The 25,323-nt window shown below is 45.4% G+C and overlaps 1 protein-coding gene across 3 annotated transcripts; it reads left to right on the top strand.

The window, feature by feature from the left end:
* The first annotated feature begins 4,981 nt into the window (after positions 1 to 4,981).
* LOC139555897 (zinc finger protein 395-like) lies at positions 4,982 to 24,626 on the top strand. Of its 3 annotated transcripts, none has more exons than XM_071369262.1 (10): positions 4,982 to 5,507; positions 6,597 to 6,735; positions 7,255 to 7,451; positions 7,806 to 7,924; positions 9,970 to 10,193; positions 13,699 to 13,799; positions 14,058 to 14,406; positions 14,641 to 14,748; positions 18,050 to 18,171; positions 21,862 to 24,626. In XM_071369262.1, exons 2-10 carry the CDS (start codon positions 6,646 to 6,648, stop codon positions 21,971 to 21,973), a joined length of 1,422 nt encoding a protein of 473 aa, XP_071225363.1. In that variant the 5' UTR covers positions 4,982 to 5,507; positions 6,597 to 6,645; the 3' UTR covers positions 21,974 to 24,626. The 3 variants fall into 3 exon arrangements, with proteins under 3 accessions (XP_071225363.1, XP_071225361.1, XP_071225362.1); XM_071369260.1 differs by having other exon boundaries at positions 4,986 to 5,507; positions 14,055 to 14,406; XM_071369261.1 differs by lacking the exon at positions 4,982 to 5,507 and adding an exon at positions 5,657 to 5,968 and having other exon boundaries at positions 14,055 to 14,406.
* Positions 24,627 to 25,323: the final 697 nt, after the last annotated feature.

The following is a 25,323-nucleotide window of genomic DNA, read 5'->3' as shown; positions in this document are numbered from 1 at the left end:
GAACAGCGGGCCCCGAATAGGAGGGCGACTCTGGCAGCTCCGGACAGGAGGGAGACTCTGGCGGCTCTGGACAGGAGGGAGACTCTGGCGGCTCCGGGCTGGAGGGAGACTCTGGCAGCTCCGGGCTGGAGGGAGACTCTGGCGGCTCCAGACAGGAGGGAGATTCTGGCGGCTCCGGACAGGAGGGAGACTCTGGCGGCTCCGGGCTGGAGGGAGACTCTGGCAGCTCCGGGCTGGAGGGAGACTCTGGCGGCTGCGGGCTGGAGGGAGACTCTGGAGGGAGGAGACACAGAGACAGCCTGGTGCGTGGGGCTGCCACAGGCCCCACCAGGCTGGGGAGACCTACAGGAGGCCTGGTGCGTAGAGGAGGCACCGGATAGACCGGGCTGTGGGGGAGCACTGGAGCTCTGGTGCGCAGCCTTGGCACCACTCCTCCAGGCTGAATGCCCACTTTAGCCCGGCCCCTCCAGAGTGCAGGCACAGGTCGAACCGGGCTGTGGGGGAGCACTGGAGATCTGGTGCTTACCGCTCGCACCTCTCCATTAGGCTCAATGCCCACTTTCGCCCGGCACGGGCGGAGCGCAGACATAGGACGAACAGCACCCTCCCAGCACCCCGAAGACACAGTACGCAGAGCCGGCGCAGGATACCCTGGGCCGAAACGGCCCAGAGCGCTGGCCTATAGTGCTCCGGGCTATGAGCGTGCACTGGCGACACCGTGCGCTTCACCGCATAACACGGTGCCTGACCAGTACTACGCTTCTTCCGGTAAGCACGGGGAGTTGGCTCAGGTCTATCGCCTGACTCCACCAATCTCCCCGTGCCCCCCCCCAATTTTTTTTTATTGGGGGCTGCCTCTCGTGCCTGCTGCGCTGCCTTACCTCATATCGCCGCCTCTCCGCTTTCGCCGCCTCCAGTTCAGCTTTCGGGCGGCGATATTCGCCAGCCTGTCTCCAGGGTCCCTTACCGTCTAATATCTCATCCCAAGTCCAGGAGTCCTGATCCCTCTGCTCCTCCTTACCACGCTGCTTGGTCCGTTGGTGGTGGGTAGTTCTGTAACGATCTTCTTCATCTGAAGAACAGGAAAGATCGGACCAAAATAGAGACATAAAAAAGGAACTAAGGTCAGGACGTGACAGTGTGAGGTCAGAGAGCGTGTCAGCCTGACGGAACCGCCCCCTTTTGAATGAACTGTATAAAATGATATGTTAAGAATAAACACATCAGACCAGAGAGACGTAGAGCTGCAGCTGTACGTTTAAAGTGGTTTGAACTCTGAATATCAACACGAGGTAGAGACAATAAAGTCACTTCCCGGACAATCACTTGTACGGCTGATTAGCTGTCCTAAGTAAAGTATCTTCGAAAGTGAATTTAAGTGGAACCATTCTACTACTCTTCTCAAATTACCGTAGTACGCTACTCTCATCACCCCACTGGGAATCATTGACACGGCTGGCTAGCCTATCTTCAAAGAAGCATCTTCCAGAGCGAATGGAAGGAAAATAAATTCTGTAGTTCTGTTCAGGACTACACGACAAGTCACCGGATACCGGATGACCAGCAGAGGAGAACAACAGAGGAACCCCTATTGAAACAATCAGAGCCTTACAAGTGTGCTGCGAATAGGCCCAACCACCTTTCCAAGAAGGCCCTGTCCACCGAGAGAAAACCAAGGATTTTCACATAAATACATTGATGATTTCTTAGTCCAAGCAAGCGGCGGTTTGTGTGCAAATTATAAGTGAGAGTAGTTTCTAAATGTACGAACGTTAAGTGTCTCTGTCTCTCTCTCTCTCTCTCTCTCGCCCTCTCCATGTCTTTTGTAACAAGCAGCCATATTGTTGTCAGTCCGCTAGGGATCTTTTTTTAATGCATTAAGTGTGTATGTTTATCCTGTGTTACCATTTAGTTAGCTAGTAAATAAATAATTAAACCAATTTGTGTAGTACTGAATCATAAGTAAGGCTCTGGTTATTGCAGATACAAGGTTACGACTATTCAGAATGATGATATGATACGAGGTTATGATTAATTAGTTGTCTGTTTATAGATGTGATAGGTAAAGACCTTTTAGAGTTTAATTCGGGAGATGGAAACTCTTTAAAGAACCGCTCTCGTGGTGCCCCAAATCCTAATGAGTTAATTGTTACATTATTAATTTAATTGGGTAACAATTAAACCTAGTTAGTTGATTAGATACATAAAAGTCATCAGATTAATGAAAGTAAAGTCACAACACAGTGGAGGCTGCTGAGGGGAGGCTGGCTCATAGTAATGGCTGGAATGGAGTCAATGGAATGGTATCAACCACATGGAAAACACATGGAAACCACATGGAAACCATATGTTTGATACCATTCCATTGACTCCATTCCAGCCATTATAATGAGCCGTCCTCCAATCAGCAACCTCCGCTGATAGCTACACAATTCCTTTCCATGTATGGTCTTATGTGCTAAAGGGTCATCGCCGAGGAAGGTCTGCAGGATGAGAAGGACCAGGATGTGCTAAAGGGTCATCGCCGAGGAAGGTCTGCAGGATGAGAAGGACCAGGATGTGCTAAAGGGTCATCGCCGAGGAAGGTCTGCAGGATGAGAAGGACCAGGATGTGCTAAAGGGTCATCGCCGAGGAAGGTCTGCAGGATGAGAAGGACCAGGATGTGCTAAAGGGTCATCGCCGAGGAAGGTCTGCAGGATGAGAAGGACCAGAATGTGCTAAAGGGTCATCGCCGAGGAAGGTCTGCAGGATGAGAAGGACCAGGATGTGCTAAAGGGTCATCGCCGAGGAAGGTCTGCAGGATGAGAAGGACCAGGATGTCATGGACCTGTTGGAAGGAAGATGCTTTTGATGAGGAGCTACTTGATGAAGACGAGGACGAAGATATGAGACACACACAGGACAGACGGATGAACATGGACTGGCAGAGAAGCAGCTGAACTGGTCCCCCCCCCCCAACCCTCATAGGTTGATGCTTCTGGTGGCTGGTGGCTACTGTACATACCAAGCTGGTGGTGCATGTCGTAGAAATGCTCTAGCCTGGTCCCAGATCTGTTTAAGCTGTCGTGCTAACTCCTAATGTATGATAGTTGTCATGGCATGATACCATAGCGGTTGGCTCTACATAGGAGTTGGCTATATAGTACAAACAGACCGAAGCTAACATTTGGCTGATTGTCAGAACAGAAATAGTTAAACTTTCAATGTACTTGAAGATTACTCTAGAAATTGTTGGCTTTGTTACAGGAAAGATAGAAAAGGACAGTATGACATGGTTTGCTTGTGTGGCACCTGAATGCAAGGACAAGCGGTTGTGTATGGTCTTCATGGTTATGATATTAACTTGCACTTGGTTTTCAGGTTTGAATGAGAGGATGTTTTCCCCTAACCTTATTATTTCAATAAAGTTATTATTTATTAACATTATAGTACTTCTGTATGTGTTTCCTATCTCTGTCTGTATCTGTCTGTCTCTGTCTGTCTGTTTCTGTCTTTGTCTGTCTGTCTCTGTCTGTCTGTCTCTGTCTGTATCTGTTTGTCTCTGCCTGTCTGTTTCTGTCTTTGTCTGTCTGTCTGTCTGTCTCTGTCTGTCTTTGTCTGTCTGTCTGTCTCTGTCTGTCTCTGTCTTTGTCTGTCTGTCTCTGTCTTTGTCTGTCTGTCTCTGTCTGTCTTTGTCTGTCTGTCTCTGTCTGTCTGTCTCTGTCTGTCTGTCTTTGTCTGTCTGTCTGTCTCTGTATCTATGAATAGTGGAGTAATAGTTGTTATATCTCTCCATACTCAATTCCATCAACCAATATCTCCTGGACTGATGATTCTGTATATTCAATTATTTGATGGTCAGTTGGAATCAATAACTTTATTCTAATCAAGAGAAGGTGTTTGGGCCAAAGGAAATAACCCTGTTGTTACTACCTGGTTGTTGGCACATCCTCCTGTTACGAACACTGACACTCATGTCAGTTTAAAAAAATGCTAAATTGTAACATCCCGTACAAAATAAACCAACACTATTCAAGCACAGACACACTTTAATCTGGGCTGTTATAGGCCAGAAAAGGTTACATGATTTAAAGTTGCACAATGCAGAAATCGCGGTGCCATTTCCTGGTTGCTAATATTCTAATAGTTCACCTAATTTTAGTTTCTGTGACTAAATAAGCTGGTTTAGTTTAGAGAATCATTGTACCATCTAAACCGCTGTGAAATGTATTTTACATAACCCAAAGAATATCGTATTTTCAGCTGTTTGAAGCTGCTGTACAAAAACCGAATAGCAAAAGATACAAAAAATGAAATTTAAGAACGGGAAGCATAGAAACAGAGCACATAGAACAGATATACCGCTTTAAGATTTGACCGATCAGAAAAGTGACATTTTGCAGCTTTAATGAATTAATAGACAGGATTCCATCTGGATTGGATCCTCTGTCTGTAACAAAGGGACTGAGTAGTGCTGTAGCTCAGACTAAAATCCCTGTCTGTCTGTCTGTCTGTCTGGTGTGAATGGTTTGAATGGTGTGGATTCTGAATGGTTTGTCCTCGGGGGTTTCGCCTGCTAAATAAGTTCTGTTATACTCACAGACATGATTCAAACAGTTTTAGAAACTTCAGAGTGTTTTCTATCCAAATCTACTAATACATATCTTATCTTCTGGGGATGAGTAGCTGGCAGTTTAATTTGGGTATGCTTTTCATCCAAATGTGAAAATGCTGCCCCCTATCCTAGAGAAGTTAATTTCCAAAAACACAGCCAGGGTTTGAGTTTAATCCACTCACACATCTCCTTTATTTCTGTTGTACAGTGTTGTGAAGTAGGCTGGTGTCACATTAAACATACACACACAAAAAAGAAGAGTGGTTTAGGCCTATACTGATGAGATGCCTTTAATGTCTGTTGTGAAAAGATTAGGAAAATTCAGAGGAAAAAATGTGGACAAATGGTTCGATTTTAGTCACTCAATGTGTTTTCAGTTAATTTGCGTTTATGCTGGTTTATTTTCCATATTGAGAGATCGAGAGGGGGGAACATATTATTATGACGTTGTACAGGGAAACCATTTGAACAGTTAAATTTGAACAAAAATATATGCATCATTTAGCCTACGCATCTCATTGGAAACACACATCAAAATAGGACAATACATCTCTGGGAAAGGTGAGCTAGCCTATTTTCTCTGGCGCAACTATCCCTCTGTCTGCCTGACTGTTTGTGTTTGTGTGTCTGTGAGCCGAGGGTATAATTCTGCTTCCGTAACCTATCACCCAGATCTGTCGTTGTGCAGTCTCAGTGCAGAGTACAGACGGAGTTCTATCGCTGTTGCCAGCTGTCGCGCTCGGCATTGCTCCACGACACGCACACACGTAGCCACATCCGTACGGCGTGCATCCAACCATCCATTCCATATCCCAACTCCCCTTTCACTGGCAGACAGCAAGGCAGACCCGGTGGAGACGTCTACTGCAGTCATTCTCCTAACGGGACACAACAGACTCCATCGCGCTAACGGTAAATATCATAATGGTTTATAAAAAAATAAATAAGATAGCAATACTGTTTATAACATATTGATGATGATAATGATTGTTTACTTTTCATTTATTTTTTGGGGGGTATGTTTGTGTTCGGAGGGGATCTCCAAGTCGTGCTGTGTTGCCAGGTAGGATAGGAGGTTTTTTGATTGAGTTCCATCGGTGTTGTTGTCAGATTTCTTTTTTCTTTTTACTATTACAACGCACGACTTCGGACTAATACGAACATTGAAATATTCTAGGGGAAAATTATACTACTTTTAATTTATTTTTTATATTTTGTAAATGAAGTGGATATTACTGTATTTCCATCTTCATCCCTCCGGCAGAAACTCGTGCCCGAACACGTCGTCAGAAAGGGGTGTGTGCCCTGGAAAGCAGCTCTCAGCCAATGAGCGCTCTTCTCCCGCACAGAAGGACTGTTGTTTACTAGAGGAAGTGAGCTCCTATTAGACGAGACAGCTATACCTCCGGGGTCTTTGCTAGCCTATCAGCGCACTTCCCCCACATGACGCCTTTTAAAACAAGTCTATATGCTTTAAAATCATAAGAAAATGCTACCACAATGTAATCTATGCATGTAATCCGTTAGATTAAACAGAAATGGAATATTGTGCACCACTCAAATCACTCATGCGTCCACACACTACACACTGCTGTTGCATGGTTACAGTCAGACAGATGGGGGTGTTGTGGTCTTTTTTTTTTAAAACGCTCTCACTACAGGATGATGTCATTGGTTGTGTGGTTGACTTTTGGCCTAGAAAGGTTTCATTCTCACAACGTCACTCCTTTTATTGTGTGGAAAACTGTGACTCCACGTTCAAGATGCTGATAATAAACATGTAATTACCAGTCATTATGTAAATTAAAACATTGTATATTAATATTTATATGCATACAACAACAAAAAACATCACATTATTGCGGCTTTTCTTCCAACGAAGAGATGGCTTTTATGCTATGATCCTTCTCCTTGAACTAGAATGATAGAAGAGAATGACTTATAAAACTCCATGAAGTGACATAGATAAATAAAGGTCTATTTTCAATCTCCTCTCTGTAGGGAGTAGGACTGTACAGTGTAGATCACCAGCACTACCAGCAGCAGCACCATGGCAACCAAGAGACCAGGGGAGAAGACCTCTTCGGCAGCAGGACCCACAGACACCAGGCAGTCTGAGGCAGAGATACAGGAGACACTGGTAAGACACTGGACCCATAACATGCAGAACTTGCGTGATTAATAGATTCTTCTCAATTCTAATTTTTCGTTGCTTTATAACTACAATTATTTTCACAGTTTAACTGTACAGGTGTCAGTGTCTCATCTGTGCCTCCCTCTCTGAGTCTCCCCCATATCTTATCAGTTGCACCTCTGTCCCCATGTCTCTGTGCAGGTGTACATGCTGTGTTGTCAGTGTGCCTGACTCTCTACCTCTGTCTCTCTGCAGGTGTACATGCTGTGCTGTCAGTGTGTCTGACTCTCTACCTCTGTCTCTCTGCAGGTGTACATGCTGTGTTGTCAGTGTGTCTGACTCTCTACCTCTGTCTCTCTGCAGGTGTACATGCTGTGTTGTCAGTGTGCCTGACTCTCTACCTCTGTCTCTCTGCAGGTGTACATGCTGTGTTGTCAGTGTGCCTGACTCTCTACCTCTGTCTCTCTGCAGGTGTATATGCTGTGCTGTCAGTGTGTCTGACTCTCTACCTCTGTCTCTCTGCAGGTGTATATGCAGTGCTGTGGACAGGAACCCCCTAACATGACAGAGAGCAACGGCCATAGGAACGTTATGACTAGGAACGATCAGGTCCCGGTCTTCGTGCCCCGGGGGAGGGCTGGGGGGGGCTGGACCCACCCCTCGGCTCCTCAGCAGACTACAACTCCCACAATGCCCTCCTGCCCTGTGTCTGCCCCTTACAGGTAAGCCCTCTCTCTCTCTATGTGGGCATCCTTCAGCCTAAAGCTGACCTTCAACTTACAACGTCAACTGTTATCTTGGTACTCCTCAATGGATTCTCAGTTCTTCATCTGCTCCTCTTCTTTGACTTGTCTCTGTAAGTGGAGAGACATCTGAGGCACCATCACACATCACTCAAAACCCCCAAAATAAACCCCAACACCTTTTCCATGTTATCCTCAAATTCCAGAGCCTAGAGTCAATACATTCTAAGTTCTTCATCAACCTCCTCTTCTTTGACTTGTCTGTTTAGGTGGAGTTTGTGGTTGCGCCAAGATAAATCCATGTTGTAATTATTGTCCCCTTCTACTACTCAGTTTCCGGAGCCCAGAGTCGGTGGAGATGGATGAGATCATGGCAGCCATGGTTCTGACCAGTATGTCCTGCAGCCCTGGGGTCCAGAGCTCTCCTCAGAGTCAGAATGACCCTGTACCAGGTAAATTAGTCAATAAACCTGATCCGTCTCTCTCGCTCCCTCTCTCTCTCTCTCTCTCTCTCTCTCTCTCTCTCTCTCTCTCTCTCTCTCTCTCTCTCTCTCTCTCGCTCTCTCTCTCTCTCTCTCTCTCTCTCTCGCTCCCTCACTCTCTCTCTCTCTCCCTCTCTTTCTCTCTCTCTCTCTCTCTCTCTCTCTCTCTCTCTCTCTCTCTCTCTCTCTCTCTCTCTCTCTCTCTCTCTCTCTCTCTCTCTCTCTCTCTCTCTCTCTCTTTCTCTTTCTCTCGCTCTCTCTCTCTCTCTCTCTCTCTCTCTCTCTCTCTCTCTCTCTCTCTCTCTCTCTCTCTCTCTCTCTCTCTCTCTCTCGTCTCTCTCTCTCTCTCTCTCTCTGTCTCTCTCTCTCTTTCTCTCTCTCTCTCTCTCTCTCTCTCGCTCTCTCACTCTCTGTGGCTCTCTCGACTCACTCGCTCTCGAGCGCGCTCTCGATCTCACTCGCTGAGGGCTTGATAGTCGGAGGGCTTGATTGCTGAGGGCTTGATAGCTGAGGGCTTGACAGTTGAGGGCTTGACAGTTGAGGGCTTGATAGTTGAGGGCTTGATAGTTGAGGGCTTGACAGTTGAGGGCTTGATAGTCGGAGGGCTTGATTGCTGAGTGCTTGATAGCTGAGGGCTTGATAGTCAGAGGGCTTGATTGCTGAGGGCTTGATAGTTGACAGTTGAATCAGGTGTGCTAGTTCTGGAACAATTCAAATACAGGAACCAGCAACAGAAGCTTCCCTCCTCTCTCTCTAACATGGTTATATAGTGACTATATTGACCACCATGCTGTCTCTCTAACATGGTTATATAGTGACTATATTGACCACCATGCTGTCTCTCTAACATGGTTATATAGTGACTATATTGACCACCATGCTGTGTCTCTAACATGGTTATATAGTGACTATATTGACCACCATGCTGTCTCTATAACATGGTTATATAGTGACTATATTGACCACCATGCTGTCTCTATAACATGGTTATATAGTGACTATATTGACCACCATGCTGTGTCTCTAACATGGTTATATAGTGACTATATTGACCACCATGCTGTGTCTCTAACATGGTTATATAGTGACTATATTGACCACCATGCTGTCTCTATAACATGGTTATATAGTGACTATATTGACCACCATGCTGTGTCTCTATAACATGGTTATATAGTGACTATATTGACCACCATGCTGTGTCTCTAACATGGTTATATAGTGACTATATTGACCACCATGCTGTGTCTCTATAACATGGTTATATAGTGACTATATTGACCACCATGCTGTCTCTAACATGGTTATATAGTGACTATATTGACCACCATGCTGTCTCTATAACATGGTTATATAGTGACTATATTGACCACCATGCTGTCTCTATAACATGGTTATATAGTGACTATATTGACCACCATGCTGTGTCTCTATAACATGGTTATATAGTGACTATATTGACCACCATGCTGTCTCTATAACATGGTTATATAGTGACTATATTGACCACCATGCTGTCTCTCTAACATGGTTATATAGTGACTATATTGACCACCATGCTGTCTCTAACATGGTTATATAGTGACTATATTGACCACCATGCTGTCTCTCTAACATGGTTATATAGTGACTATATTGACCACCATGCTGTCTCTAACATGGTTATATAGTGACTATACTGACCACCATGTTGTCTCTATAACATGGTTATATAGTGACTATATTGACCACCATGCTGTCTCTCTAACATGGTTATATAGTGACTATATTGACCACCATGCTGTCTCTATAACATGGTTATATAGTGACTATATTGACCACCATGCTGTCTCTAACATGGTTATATAGTGACTATACTGACCACCATGCTGTCTCTATAACATGGTTATATAGTGACTATACTGACCACCATGCTGTCTCTATAACATGGTTATATAGTGACTATATTGACCACCATGCTGTCTCTCTAACATGGTTATATAGTGACTATATTGACCACCATGCTGTGTCTCTAGGTCCATCATCAGGGGGCGGAGACATGGAGTGTGGGGGCGGAGACATGGAGTGTGGGGGTGGGGAGCTGTCTGACAGCGGCAGCAGCGGCTACTGGAGCCGGGACCACGACAACGTTAGTCCCGTCCTGTCCCTGTCCGTCATGGAGATGGACAGCAGCCCCGACGAAGGACTGCACACGGAGCTGGAGCACGGTGTGGAGCTAAATGTAGCCAAGAGGTCAAAGGTGAGGGGGGAGGAGACTGTCACCATGGCATTAGAGAGAGAAAGAAGGAGTTGAAGAATCGTTGTGCAAGTCTGGTGTTTTAAAAACGGTCACTTATCCTTCCGTTCATTTTCAATCTCTATTTTAGTGCTGAAAGATAAGTGCTTTTTGGGACTGGTTCGGTTATTAAAAAATAATCACAATTTTTGGTTTCGATTTATTATATTTTTTACATTACATGCATTATGAAATAGTGACATTAAAATAATTGTAGAGCTTTTTAATGGAAATTCCAAAGCCCAAAATAGTAAACGTTCAGTTGCCAAAACATGTAAAATATTCCGTAGTCACTGTCAGGTCCACATTGGGTAGACATCAATACAGAAACAGGAAATTACTATGAAATAATATTTTATCTGTGTAATATTACTTACAGCCAGCCAGGCAGTCAGCCAGTCAGCCAGCCAGCCAGCCAGACAGCCAGCTATCCAGACAGCCAGTCAGCCAGCCAGACAGCCAGCTATCCAGTCAGCCAGACAGCCAGCTATCCAGTCAGCCAGCCAGCTATCCAGTCAGCCAGTCAGCCAGCCAGTCAGCCAGCCAGCCAGCCAGCTATCCAGTCAGCCAGCCAGCCGGCCAGCCAGCTATCCAGTCAGCCAGCCAGCTATCCAGTCAGACAGCCAGCCAGCCAGCCAGCTATCCAGTCAGCCAGCCAGCCGGCCAGCCAGCTATCCAGTCAGCCAGCCAGCTATCCAGTCAGACAGTCAGCCAGACAGCCAGCTATCCAGCTAGCCAGTCAGCCAGCCAGCCAGCCTGTCAGACAGCCAGCCAGCCAGCCAGCCAGTCAGACAGCCAGCAGCCAGCCAGCCAGCCAGCCAGCCAGCTATCCAGTCAGCCATCCAGTCAGACAGCCAGCCAGCCAGCCAGTGAGTCAGTCAGCCAGCCAGCCAGCCAGCCAGCCAGCCAGCCAGAGCCAGTCCAGCCAGCCAGTCAGTCAGTCAGACAGACAGTCAGCCAACCAGCCAGTCAGCCAACCAGCCAGCCATCCAGTCAGCCAGCCAGCCAGTCAGCCAGCCAGTCAGACAGTCAGACAGCCAGCCAACCAGCCAGTCAGCCAACCAACCAGCCAGCCATCCAGTCAGACAGCCAGTCAGCCAGCCAGCCAGTCAGTCAGTCAGTCAGTCAGCCAGCCAGCTATCCAGTCAGCCATCCAGTCAGACAGCCAGTCAGCCAGCCAGCCAGCCAGTCAGTCAGCCAGCCAGCCAACCAGTCAGCCAACCAGCCAGTCAGCCAACCAGCCAGCCAGTCAGCCAGCCAGCCAGCCAGCCATCTAATGGTATCTCTGTTCTCCCCATACTGTACTGTCTTTAGTTATCCTATTTAGCTGGGCTAGCCTGTCTGAGTATGCTGCAGAGCTGTCTGACTAAATCACTTGACTAGTTCTTCGAAGTACGTGAGGCATATTTTCAAGACTGCTTATTACCAACTACTACAACTATCAATCAGATAGACCTTCCTCATGACTGTCTCTATCCCTCCCATTATCAATCAGGTAGACCTACCTCATGACTGTCTATCCCTCCCATTATCAATAAGGTAGAGCTACCTCATGACTGTCTCTGTCCCTCCCATTATCAATCAGGTAGACCTACCTCATGACTGTCTATACCTCCCACTATCAATCAGGTAGACCTACCTCATGACTGTCTATCCCTCCCACTATCAATCAGGTAGACCTACCTCATGACTGTCTATCCCTCCCATTATCAATCAGGTAGACCTACCTCATGACTGTCTATCCCTCCCATTATCAATCAGGTAGACCTACCTCATGAACTGTCTCTATCCCTCCCATTATCAATCAGGTAGACCTACCTCATGACTGTCTATCCCTCCCATTATCAATCAGGTAGACCTACCTCATGACTGTCTCTATCCCTCCCATTATCAATCAGGTAGACCTACCTCATGACTGTCTATCCCTCCCATTATCAATCAGATAGACCTACCTCATGACTGTCTATCCCTCCCATTATCAATCAGGTAGACCTACCTCATGATTGTCTATCCCTCCCATTATCAATCAGGTAGACCTACCTCATGACTGTCTCTATCCCTCCCATTATCAATCAGATAGACCTACCTCATGACTGTCTATCCCTCCCATTATCAATCAGGTAGACCTACCTCATGACTGTCTCTATCTGTAACGATTCTCGTGGGCTGAAGGAAGAGTGGACCAAGGTGCAGCGTTTAAAGTGTTCATGATTTAATCCAAAAAAACGAAACGAATCGAACAAAAACAACAAACAGGAGAATGAAAGCGAAACAGTTCTGTCTGGTGCAGCAACACAAAACAGAAAACAACTACCCACAAAACACAGGTGGGAAAAGGATACCTAAGTATGGTTCTCAATCAGAGACAACGATAGACAGCTGTCCCTGATTGAGAACCACACCCGGCCGGCCAAACACATAGAAATAGACAACATAGAACAAAAACATAGAATGCCCACCCCAACTCACGCCCTGACCAACCAAAATAGAGACATACAAAGGATCTCTAAGGTCAGGGCGTGACACTATCTCTCTCCTTCACAATCAGCTAGACCTACCTCATGAACTGTCTCGATCCCTCTTAATTAATTATTTGATTTCTCTCTAGAGAAATGGCGCGTTGAGCTCACCAAAAATAAAGGAACTAAATGAATTTCAAGTAATGAACCGACATCGGTCAATTTGTTGTTTAATAACCTAAAAATCACTCACCTCTACTTTATTTTCCTCTCTCTCTCTCTCTCTCTCTCTCTCTCTCTCTCTCTCTCTCTCTCTCTCTCTCTCTCTCTCTCTCTCTCTCTCTCTCTCTCTCTCTCTCTCTCTCTCTCTCTCTCTCTCTCTCTCTCTCTCTCTCTCTGTGTCTCCCTCTCTTTCTCTGTCTCTCTCTCTTCCTCTCTTTCTCTCTCTCTTTCTCTCTCTCTGTGTCTCTCCCTCTCTTTCTCTCTGTCTCTCTCTCTCTTCCTCTCTTTCTCTCTCTCTCCTTCTCTCTGTGTCTCTCTCTCCTTCTCTCTGTGTCTCTCTCTCTCTCTCTCTCTCTCTCTCTCTCTCTCTCTCTCTCTCTCTCTCTCTCTCTCTCTCTCTCTCTCTCTCTCTCTCTCTCTCTCTCTCTCTCTCTCTCTCTCTCTCTCTCTCTCTCTCTCTCTCTCTCTCTCTCTGTGTCTCCCTCTCTTTCTCTGTCTCTCTCTCTTCCTCTCTTTCTCTCTCTCTTTCTCTCTCTCTGTGTCTCTCCCTCTCTTTCTCTCTGTCTCTCTCTCTCTCTTTCTTTCTCTCTCTCTCCTTCTCTCTGTGTCTCTCTCTCCTTCTCTCTGTGTCTCTCTCTCTCTCTCTCTCTCTCTCTCTCTCTCTCTCTCTCTCTCTCTCTCTCTCTCTCTCTCTCTCTCTCTCTCTCTCTCTCTCTCTCTCTCTCTCTCTCTCTCTCTCTCTCTCTCTCTCTCTCTCTCTCTCTCTCTCTCTCTCTCTCTGATTACAGAGTTCTTTCAGAGGAGCATACAGGTGTCTGTGGCCCAGCTGTGGCAAGGTTCTCACGTCTTCAGTTGGGATGAAAAGACATGTCCGTGTGCTGCACCTGGGGTGAGATCTCTTCTCAGACAGCTGTTATTAAACTCCAAACAACGATATCGTTAACTTACTCTCTCTCCTTTGTCTATCCCTTCCAAATTCATACACACACACACACACACACACACACACACACACACACACACACACACACACACACACACACACACACACACACACACACACACACACACACACACACACACACACACGTATGCACAAACGCACGAACACACAAACACATACCACAACCCTACACACACACAGCAGTGCATCGGAGCAGTCCCACAGAGAGGAGGATTTCTACTACACTGACTTCTCCTGCAGAGCTCCACCAGCCCTCGTCCCGGCCTCTCACGTCCCATGGGCGTCCTGCGGCTCCCCTCCAGGCCCTGGTCCAGGTTCCGGTCTCCAGATCCCCTCCTCTACCCCGTCCTCACCCTCAGGGTCAGGCAGCTCCAGGCCCAGCTCAGGCCCAGGGTCAACCCCAGGGTCAAGCAGCTCCAGGCCCAGCTCCAGGCACAGCTCAGGCCCAGGGTCAGCTCCAGACCAGCCCAGCCCTCTCAGCCAGTCTGCCCCCAGTTCCTTTTTGCAGATACAGACAGACCACCTGTATCAGGTGGGTTGATTTATTTAACCGGGATATTCCACTCAGTAACGATGGACTCTCTGGGTCTGCCCTGGCTTGCAGAGTGTCAGTACTTCTCTGTTTTGTACTTGTCTTGTGTTTATGAGTTTAGAAACAACAGCAAGGCTTCTTGAAAAGGGGTGGAGTTTTAACTAGAATGTCTGTAAAATAAATGTATGTGAGTTTGAGAGATGTCTGGTCTGAAGTTGTCTTCCTGTCTTCCAGGCCTGCGCTCCCCTCCAGGTGACGGTGTCCTGTCACAACCCCGCCCCCTGTTGTTGGACCCCTCCCCCTCTCACCGTCTCTAACCAGCCCAGTCACCACAACTCCCAGGTATGTCTGCTCTTCTCCTCCTGGTTAGCCTCAACTCCAGTCATCACAACTCCCAGGTATGTCTGCTCTCTTCTCCTCCTGGTTAGCCTCAACTCCAGTCATCACAACTCCCAGGTATGTCTGCTCTCCTCCTCCTGGTTAGCCTCAACTCCAGTCATCACAACTCCCAGGTATGTCTGCTCTCTTCTCCTCCTGGTTAGCCTCAACTCCAGTCATCACAACTCCCAGGTACGTCTGCTCTTCTCCTCCTGGTTTGCCTCAACCCCAGTCGTTCCTTCCAGGTCTATCCAGAACGAGAATATCTTGTGATATCTTGTGGGTATCTATCTCCTGATATCTATCTCCTGATATCTATCTCCTGATACCTATCTCCTGATATCTATCTCCTAAAATCTAATTGATATCTATCTCCTGATATCTATCTCCTGATATCTATCTCCTGATACCTGTCTCCTGATATCTATCTCCTAAAATCTAGTTGATATCTATCCCCTGATATCTATCTCCTGATACCTATCTCCTGATACCTGTCTCCTAAAATCTAGTTGATATCTATCTCCTGATATCTATCTCCTGATACCTATCTCCTGATATCTATCTCCTGATATCTATCCCCTGATATCTATCTCCTGATACCTATCTCCTGATACCTGTCTCCTGATATCTATCTCCTAAAATCTAGTTGATATCTATCTCCTGATATCTATCTCCTGATACCTATCTCCTGATATCTATCTCCTGATATCTATCCCCTGATATCTGTCTCCTGATATCTATCCCCTGATATCTATCTCCTGATATCTATCTCCTGATACCTGTCTCCTGATATATATCTCCTGATATCTATCTCCTGATACCTATCTCCTGATATCTATCCCCTGATATCTGTCTCCTGATATCTATCCCCTGATATCTATCTCCTGATATCTATCTCCTGATACCTGTCTCCTGATATATATCTCCTAAAATCTAGTTGATATCTATCCCCTGATATCTATCTCCTGATACCTATCTCCTGATACCTGTCTCCTGATATCTATCTCCTGATATCTATCTCCTGATATCTATCTCCTAAAATCTAGTTGATATCTATCTCCTGATATCTTTCTCCTGATATCTATCTCCTGATATCTTTCTCCTGATATCTATCTCCTGATATCTATCTCCTGATATCTATCTCCTAAAATCTAGTTGATATCTATCTCCTGATATCTATCTCCTGATACCTATCTCCTGATATCTGTCTCCTGATATCTATCTCCTGATATCTATCTCCTAAAATCTAGTTGATATCTATCTCCTGATATCTATCTCCTGATACCTATCTCCTGATATCTATCTCCTGATATCTATCCCCTGATATCTATCTCCTGATACCTATCTCCTGATACCTGTCTCCTGATATCTATCTCCTAAAATCTAGTTGATATCTATCTCCTGATATCTATCTCCTGATACCTATCTCCTGATATCTATCTCCTGATATCTATCCCCTGATATCTGTCTCCTGATATCTATCCCCTGATATCTATCTCCTGATATCTATCTCCTGATACCTGTCTCCTGATATATATCTCCTGATATCTATCTCCTGATACCTATCTCCTGATATCTATCCCCTGATATCTGTCTCCTGATATCTATCCCCTGATATCTATCTCCTGATATCTATCTCCTGATACCTGTCTCCTGATATATATCTCCTAAAATCTAGTTGATATCTATCCCCTGATATCTATCTCCTGATGCCTATCTCCTGATACCTGTCTCCTGATATCTATCTCCTGATATCTATCTCCTGATATCTATCTCCTAAAATCTAGTTGATATCTATCTCCTGATATCTTTCTCCTGATATCTATCTCCTGATATCTTTCTCCTGATATCTATCTCCTGATATCTATCTCCTGATATCTATCTCCTAAAATCTAGTTGATATCTATCTCCTGATATCTATCTCCTGATACCTATCTCCTGATATCTGTCTCCTGATATCTATCTCCTGATATCTATCTCCTGATATCTATCTCCTGATATCTATCCCCTGATATCTATCTCCTGATATCTATCTCCTGATACCTATCTCCTGATATCTATCTCCTGATATCTATCTCCTGATATCTATCTCCTGATATCTATCTCCTGATATCTATCTCCTGATATCTATCTCCTGATATCTATCCCCTGATATCTATCTCCTGATATCTATCTCCTGATACCTGTCTCCTGATATATATCTCCTAAAATCTAGTTGATATCTATCCCCTGATATCTATCTCCTGATACCTATCTCCTGATACCTGTCTCCTGATATCTATCTCCTGATATCTATCTCCTGATATCTATCTCCTAAAATCTAGTTGATATCTATCTCCTGATATCTTTCTCCTGATATCTATCTCCTGATATCTTTCTCCTGGTATCTATCTCCTGATATCTATCTCCTGATATCTATCTCCTAAAATCTAGTTGATATCTATCTCCTGATATCTATCTCCTGATACCTATCTCCTGATATCTGTCTCCTGATATCTATCTCCTGATATCTGTCTCCTGATATCTATCTCCTGATATCTATCACCTGATATCTATCTCCTGATATCTATCTCCTGATATCTATCTCCTGATATCTATCTCCTGATATCTATCTCCTGATACCTATCTCCTGATATCTATCTCCTGATATCTATCTCCTGATATCTATCCCCTGATATCTATCTCCTGATATCTATCTCCTGATATCTATCTCCTGATATCTATCTCCTGATATATATCTCCTGATATCTATCTCCTGATATCTATCTCCTGATATCTATCCCCTGATATCTATCTCCTGATATCTATCTCCTGATATCTATCTCCTGATATCTATCCCCTGATATCTATCTCCTGATATCTATCTCCTGATATCTATCTCCTGATATCTATCTCCTGATATCTATCCCCTGATATCTATCTCCTGATATCTATCCCCTGATATCTATCTCCTGATATCTATCTCCTGATATCTATCTCCTGATACCTATCTCCTGATATCTATCTCCTGATATCTATCTCCTGATATCTATCTCCTGATATCTATCTCCTGATATCTATCCCCTGATATCTATCCCCTGATATCTATCTCCTAAAATCTAGCTGATACCTATCTCCAGTAGAGCACAGCTGGATGTGATATTAATTGTGACTATTTAATGATTTCTTATTACAAGAGATGCCATACTTATCTAAAAATAAGTATTTCCCCTCCCTCCTCTTCTCTTCTCCCCTCGCCCTGCTTCCTATCTTTTGCCCACTACAGGTGGTGAGGGGTCGCTGCAGGTCTGTGAGTGTGGGAGAACAGTGGCTTCAACAGAACAGCACCACCAACAGGCTAACCACCATGAGAGCAGCCTCCCCGTCACGCTCTCACTGCTCCTTCAGGTAGTCACCGTGTACCCTCTCTTCTCTCTCTCCTCTCCGTCACTCTCTCACTGCTCTTTCAGGTAGTCACCGTGTGACTCTTCTCTCTCTCCTCTCCGTCACTCTCTCACTGCTCTTTCAGGTAGTCACCGTGTACCCTCTCTTTTCTCTCTTGTCTTCTCCTCGCCCCTCTTCTTTAGTTAAGCACCATTTAGCCTCCCCTCTCTTCTCCTTTCCCCTCTGTCTCAACTATCTCTCCTCTCCCCTTTGTCTCAACTATCTCTCCTCTCCCCTTTGTCTCAACTATCTCTCCTCTCCCCTCTGTCTCAACTATCTCTCCTCTCCCCTCTGTCTCAACTATCTCTCCTCTCCCCTCTGTCTCAACTATCTCTCCTTTCCCCTCTGTCTCAACTATCTCTCCTCTCCCCTCTGTCTCAACTATCTCTCCTTTCCCCTCTGTCTCAACTATCTCTCATCTCCCCTCTGTCTCAACTATCTCTCCTCTCCCCTCTGTCTCAACTATCTCTCCTCTCCCCTCTGTCTCAACTATCTCTCCTCTCCCCTCTGTCTCAACTATCTCTCCTCTCCCCTTTGTCTCAACTATCTCTCCTCTCCCCTCTGTCTCAACTATCTCTCCTCTCCCCTCTGTCTCAACTATCTCTCCTCTCCCCTCTGTCTCAACTATCTCTCCTCTCCCCTCTGTCTCAACTATCTCTCCTCTCCCCTTTGTCTCAACTATCTCTCCTCTCCCCTCTGTCTCAACTATCTCTCCTCTCCCTTCTGTCTCAACTATCTCTCCCCTCCCCTCTGTCTCAACCATCTCTCCTCTCCCTTCCGTCTCAACTATCTCTCCTCTCTCCTCTGTCTCAACTATCTCTCCTCTCCCCTCTGTCTCAACTATCTCTCCTCTCCCCTCTGTCTCAACTATCTCTCCTCTCCCCTTTGTCTCAACTATCTCTCCTCTCCCCTCTGTCTCAACTATCTCTCCTTTCCCCTCTGTCTCAACTATCTCTCCTCTCCCTTCTGTCTCAACTATCTCTCCTCTCCCCTCTGTCTCAACTATCTCTCCTCTCCCCTCTGTCTCAACTATCTCTCCTTTCCCCTTTGTCTCAACTATCTCTCCTCTCCCCTCTGTCTCAACTATCTCTCCTCTCCCCTCTGTCTCAACTATCTCTCCTCTCCCCTCTGTCTCAACTATCTCTCCTCTCTCCTTTGTCTCAACTATCTCTCCTCTCCCCTCTGTCTCAACTATCTCTCCTCTCCAGTTCCTTATAGCCCTTCTATCTTTCTCTTCTATGTCTGTCTGTACACTCCACACCTCTCCCAATGGGATGAGAGGGCATGATTAGTTAGCTAGATAAGAAACATGAAGGAGAATGTGTCTCTCTAACACGGTCTTTTCTATTGTACTGGTAGATCATATTCCTTTTCTCTCACCATACTGTATGTATTGGGTTTACAATGATCCTCACCTTGATTGTGTCTTCCCAGCAAACCAAAATTGGTTATGTGAAGGTTCCCAGAACATTCATTAGGTTGCGGGCAAGTGTTCTCATAACACAAAAAAAATGTCTCGTCGTAGTGATAATTATAGAATGTTTGTATAAAACCTTCACCTGATGTTGCAAGAACGTTCCTAGAACACATTTAATCTGTTCTTTAAAGCTTCTCAGAACGTTCCTAGAACACATTTAATCTGTTCTTTAAAGCTTCTCAGAATGTTCCATTAGGTTGTTGGGAACAGTCTGGTGGAAACATTTCGGGGACATCAAGAAAGATATGTTCCCCCCCCAAAAAAAGGTTCCCAGAACATTTGATTAGGTTGTGGGAACAGTGTGGATGCAATACAAGAGATATGTTCCCAAAACACAAAATATGCTCAATAGACATTCATACAACGTTTAAGTTAGGTTGGTACAGGACATTCCCTTAATGTTGTAGTAATGAAATAAGTAAGTTTTCATTACTTTCATAGCATATTTGATTTAGGTTTAACATAATATTCCAATGATGTTCACACAATATACATTTTACCTTGTTTTTGAGGTCCTCAGAACATTTTCAAAATCGTTATATTTAAAGTTTAACATAATATTACCCGAACATTCTCAGCATGCAAATTTGTAGCTACTTAAAGCATATTGGAAGACATCCCATCATTGATTTAATGGCGATTTGTGTTTGAGGACTGTATTGTAGGTGATATGGAGACACAGGACACACAGGACACACAGGACACACAGGACACATATGGAGACACAGGACACACAGGACACATATGGAGACACAGGACACACAGGACACACAGGACACACAGGACACATATGGAGACACAGGACACACAGGACACACAGGACACACAGGACACACAGGACACACAGGACACACAGGACACATATGGACACACAGGACACACAGGACACATATGGAGACACAGGACACACAGGACACACAGGACACACAGGACACACAGGACACACAGGACACACAGGACACATATGGAGACACAGGACACACAGGACACACATGTTAATTTCATTCACTGGACATTTGAAGAGCTTTTTGTTATATAAACACACCCATGTTTTGTTATACTTCATATGTTGACAACGTGTGGCGTTTGAACCTACCATGTTTGGTTCCCTAGCCTATAATATATTTTACACCATTTCTTTTCCCCACGAGGGATTTTTAGAAACACTTAAGATAAGGCGTGACCTTTTGATAACCATGTAAATCTCTCTAGGACAAGGTGACTTTTATCAATATATTTGCCTGTTATTTACCTCAGAAAAATGAAACGCTGATTAGCTGCTAATGTGGCTATCATAAAAAACGACAAATGCCATTATGATCTGGACCAGACTGCCGAATCGAGGCAAAGGTAAGAATCTCTGGATTAACTATCTAATGTTAGCTAAATTTAATAATTAATAAATTGGCTACATTTCTTTAAATTGGCAATTCTGTGAACTCTCTTGTGCAAGTTTTAAATGTACACAATACCTGTTAGCAAAGGTGTCAGTTAGAGATGACGTGCAGGAGCATGCTGGGATTTGTCGTCTTGCATGATGTCTACTTTGATGTCTAATTAGCATTTTTCAAATCTGAGAGTAAATAGAGCCGAATATATTGATAAAAGTCACCTTGTCCTAGAGAGATTTAAATGGATAAGCCTACACATTTAAAAAATGAATGGGGGGGGGTACGATTGGAACCATTTCCCTGTTTGACCGCTAGGTTTTATGGGTATTATGACACCGCCACTGTGGGGCTCTATACAGTCCTCTAATGCGAATTGCAATTATTTCTGGTGAGAACAGTAATAGGGATGTGTTCCAATGTTATTTCATTTACATGCTGAGAATCTTGTGGTAATATTAAACAAAACTTAAATAAAACATTTTCTAAATCTTCCCGAGGAGTACCTCCAAGACAAGTTAAAATGTATATTGTGTGAACATCAATGACATCAATGGAATATTATGTTAAACCTAAAACAAATATCCTATGAACGACATAAAAACAGACTTATTTGATTCTTATTTGATTAAGGGAATGTCCTAATGTTCTGGGACTGTTCCCGGTTTGCTGGGTGGTGTTTCATCCCTGTAGGAAGGGATGAGGGGAAGCCAAAACGTTTATTGTATATCATCCCTGTAGCAAGGGACGAGGGGAAGCCAAAACGTTTCTTGTGTTTCATCCCTGTAGGAAGGGACGAGGGGAGGCCAAGAAGTGTCGTAAGGTGTACGGAGTGGAGCGCAAGGAGCAGTGGTGCACGGCCTGCCGCTGGAAGAAAGCATGCCAGCGCTTCCCAGACTAAACGAGCGCGCGAACGACGGCTGATGAAAAAAAGAGAGGACACGATCACAACCAGGGCCTGTTAGCCATCATGAACAAGAAATTCATTTTTTTTCTACCTTGTTTTCCCCCCCCCCCCTCAAGGAATAAAGTGATTTGTGTATTTTTTGTTGTAAACGTTGACCTGAGCAGTGAGTCAGTGTGTGATGTTAGCTAGTAGTTGAGGCTGTGTTATGACGTGGTAGGCCTACAATGTTCGTCCTTCCTAGCCTGGTCCCAGACCTGTTGGTGCTGTGTAGCATGACAACGACCATAGGAGTTAGCTATACACAGGGACCGAACTTTTTGGGGTATTGGCTTGTAACCCTGGGTAACAATCGGCTCAAAAGTCTGTGCCATGCGATATTTCTAAGGACAAACTTAAGACCGTCCTGGCGGGCTAGTGTGGCACGTTTTCTACTAGCCCGATCTGAAAAGTACTAGCCCGATCTGAAAAGTACTAGCCCGATCTGAAAAGTACTAGCCCGATCTGAAAAATACTAGCCCGATCTGAAAAGTACTAGCCCGATCTGAAAAGTACTAGCCCGAACTGAAAAGTACTAGCCCGATCTGAAAGGTACTAGCCTGATCTGAAAAGTACTAGCCCGATCTGAAAAGTACTAGCCCGATCTGAAAAGTACTAGCCTGATCTAAAAAGTACTAGCCCGATCTGAAAAGTACTAGCCTGATCTGAAAAGTACTAGCCCGATCTGAAAAGTACTAGCCCGATCTGAAAAGTACTAGCCCGATCTGAAAAGTACTAGCCCGAGCTGGCGGGCTGGTTTAGTTTCCATCCCTGGTTGAACAAGGCACTTCATCCTTAACTGTTCTCCAACTTCTTCTTCTTCTTCACAAACAGATCTGGCCCCAGGATATTTCTACCTTCCACTGAGAAATGTCTGTCCTCACCTCCCACTGAGACATGTCTCTCCTCACCTCCCACTGAGACATGTCTCTCCTCACCTCCCACTGAGAACATGTCTCTCCCCACCTCCCACTGAGACATGTCTCTCCCCACCTTCCACTGAGACATGTCTCTCCTCACCTCCCACTGAGACATGTCTCTCCCTACCTCCCACTGAGACATGTCTCTCCTCACCTCTCATGTCTCTCCTCACCTCCCACTGAGACATGTCTCTCCTCACCTCTCACGTCTCTCCTCACCTCCCACTGAGAACATGTCACTCCCTACCTCCCACTGAGACATGTCTCTCCTCACCTCCCACTGAGAACATGTCTCTCCCTACCTCCCACTGAGACATGTCTCTCCTCACCTCCCACTGAGACATGTCTCTCCTCACCTTCCACTGAGACATGTCTCTCCTCACCTCCCACTGAGACATGTCTCTCCTCACCTTCCACTGAGACATGTCTCTCCTCACCTCTCACGTCTCTCCTTACCTCCCACTGAGACATGTCTCTCCCTACCTCCCACTGAGACATGTCTCTCCCTACCTCCCACTGAGACATGTCTCTCCTCACCTCTCACGTCTCTCCTCACCTCCCACTGAGACATGTCTCTCCCTACCTCCCACTGAGACATGTCTCTCCCTACCTCCCACTGAGACATGTCTCTCCTCACCTCTCACGTCTCTCCCTACCTCCCACTGAGACATGTCTCTCCCTACCTCCCACTGAGACATGTCTCTCCTCACCTCTCACGTCTCTCCTCACCTCCCACTGAGACATGTCTCTCCTCACCTCCCACTGAGAACATGTCTCTCCCTACCTCCCACTGAGACATGTCTCTCCTCACCTCCCACTGAGACGTCTCTCCTCACCTCTCACGTCTCTCCTCACCTCCCACTGAGAACATGTCTCTCCCTACCTCCCACTGAGAACATGTCTCTCCCTACCTCCCACTGAGAACATGTCTCTCCCTACCTCCTCACCTCTCACGTCTCTCCTCACCTCCCACTGAGAACATGTCTCTCCTCACCTCTCACGTCTCTCCTCACCTCCCACTGAGAACATGTCTCTCCCTACCTCCCACTGAGACATGTCTCTCCTCACCTCCCACTGAGAACATGTCTCTCCTCACCTCCCACTGAGAACATGTCTCTCCTCACCTCCCACTGAGAACATGTCTCTCCTCACCTCCCACTGAGAACATGTCTCTCCTCACCTCTCACGTCTCTCCTCACCTCCCACTGAGAACATGTCTCTCCTCACCTCCCACTGAGAACATGTCTCTCCTCACCTCCCACTGAGAACATGTCTCTCCTCACCTCTCACGTCTCTCCTCACCTCCCACTGAGAACATGTCTCTCCTCACCTCTCACGTCTCTCCTCACCTCCCACTGAGAACATGTCTCTCCTCACCTCCCACTGAGAACATGTCTCTCCTCACCTCTCACGTCTCTCCTCACCTCCCACTGAGAACATGTCTCTCCCTACCTCCCACTGAGACATGTCTCTCCCTACCTCCCACTGAGACATGTCTCTCCTCACCTTCCACAGTATTGTACCTCTCTTCTTCTTTAATCTCCTCCTCCAACACGTCATTCTTCCCCGTGGTGTCTACAGAAGCTATGGAATACCTATACCTCTATGTGATGTGCTATCTATGAGATCTTCTTTTGGACTATTTTGTATTTTTGTGTTTTTTTTATTGTTATATAAAGAGTTTAATGTCATGTTTTGGCACATTTTATTTATTTATTTTACAAGGATAATGATGAATGAGCTACATTTGGTTTAACTCGTTGTGGTTTGAATCGAATCAGTTTCTTCCATACAGTATTTTAGTCTTCCCCGTCTTGGTGAACACTGCTATGGTCTGTATAAGACAGTGTTATGGTCTGTTTAAGACAGTGTTATGGTCTGTTTAAGACAGTGTTATGGTCCTGACTGTATAAGACAGTGTTATGGTCTGTATAAGACAGTGTTATGGTCTGTTTAAGACAGTGTTATGGTCTGTCTAAGACAGTATTATGGTCCTGACTGTATAAGACAGTGTTATGGTCCTGACTGTATAAGACAGTGTTATGGTCCTGACTGTATAAGACAGTGTTATGGTCCTGACTGTATAAGACAGTGTTATGGTCCTGACTGTATAAGACAGTGTTATGGTCTGTCTATGACAGTATTATGGTCCTGACTGTATAAGACAGTGTTATGGTCTGTATAAGACAGTGTTATGGTCTGTATAAGACAGTGTTATGGTCTGTATAAGACAGTGTTATGGTCCTGACTGTATAAGACAGTGTTATGGTCCTGACTGTATAAGACAGTGTTATGGTCTGTATAAGACAGTGTTATGGTCCTGACTGTTTAAGACAGTGTAATGGTCCTGACTGTTTAAGACAGTGTTATGGTCCTGACTGTATAAGA

The sequence above is a fragment of the Salvelinus alpinus genome, chromosome 27, assembly GCF_045679555.1.
Source record: "Salvelinus alpinus chromosome 27, SLU_Salpinus.1, whole genome shotgun sequence".
Classification (NCBI taxonomy): domain Eukaryota; kingdom Metazoa; phylum Chordata; class Actinopteri; order Salmoniformes; family Salmonidae; genus Salvelinus; species Salvelinus alpinus.
Note: the sequence above shows the minus strand (reverse complement) of the source record. Positions and strands in the feature narration are given on the sequence as shown.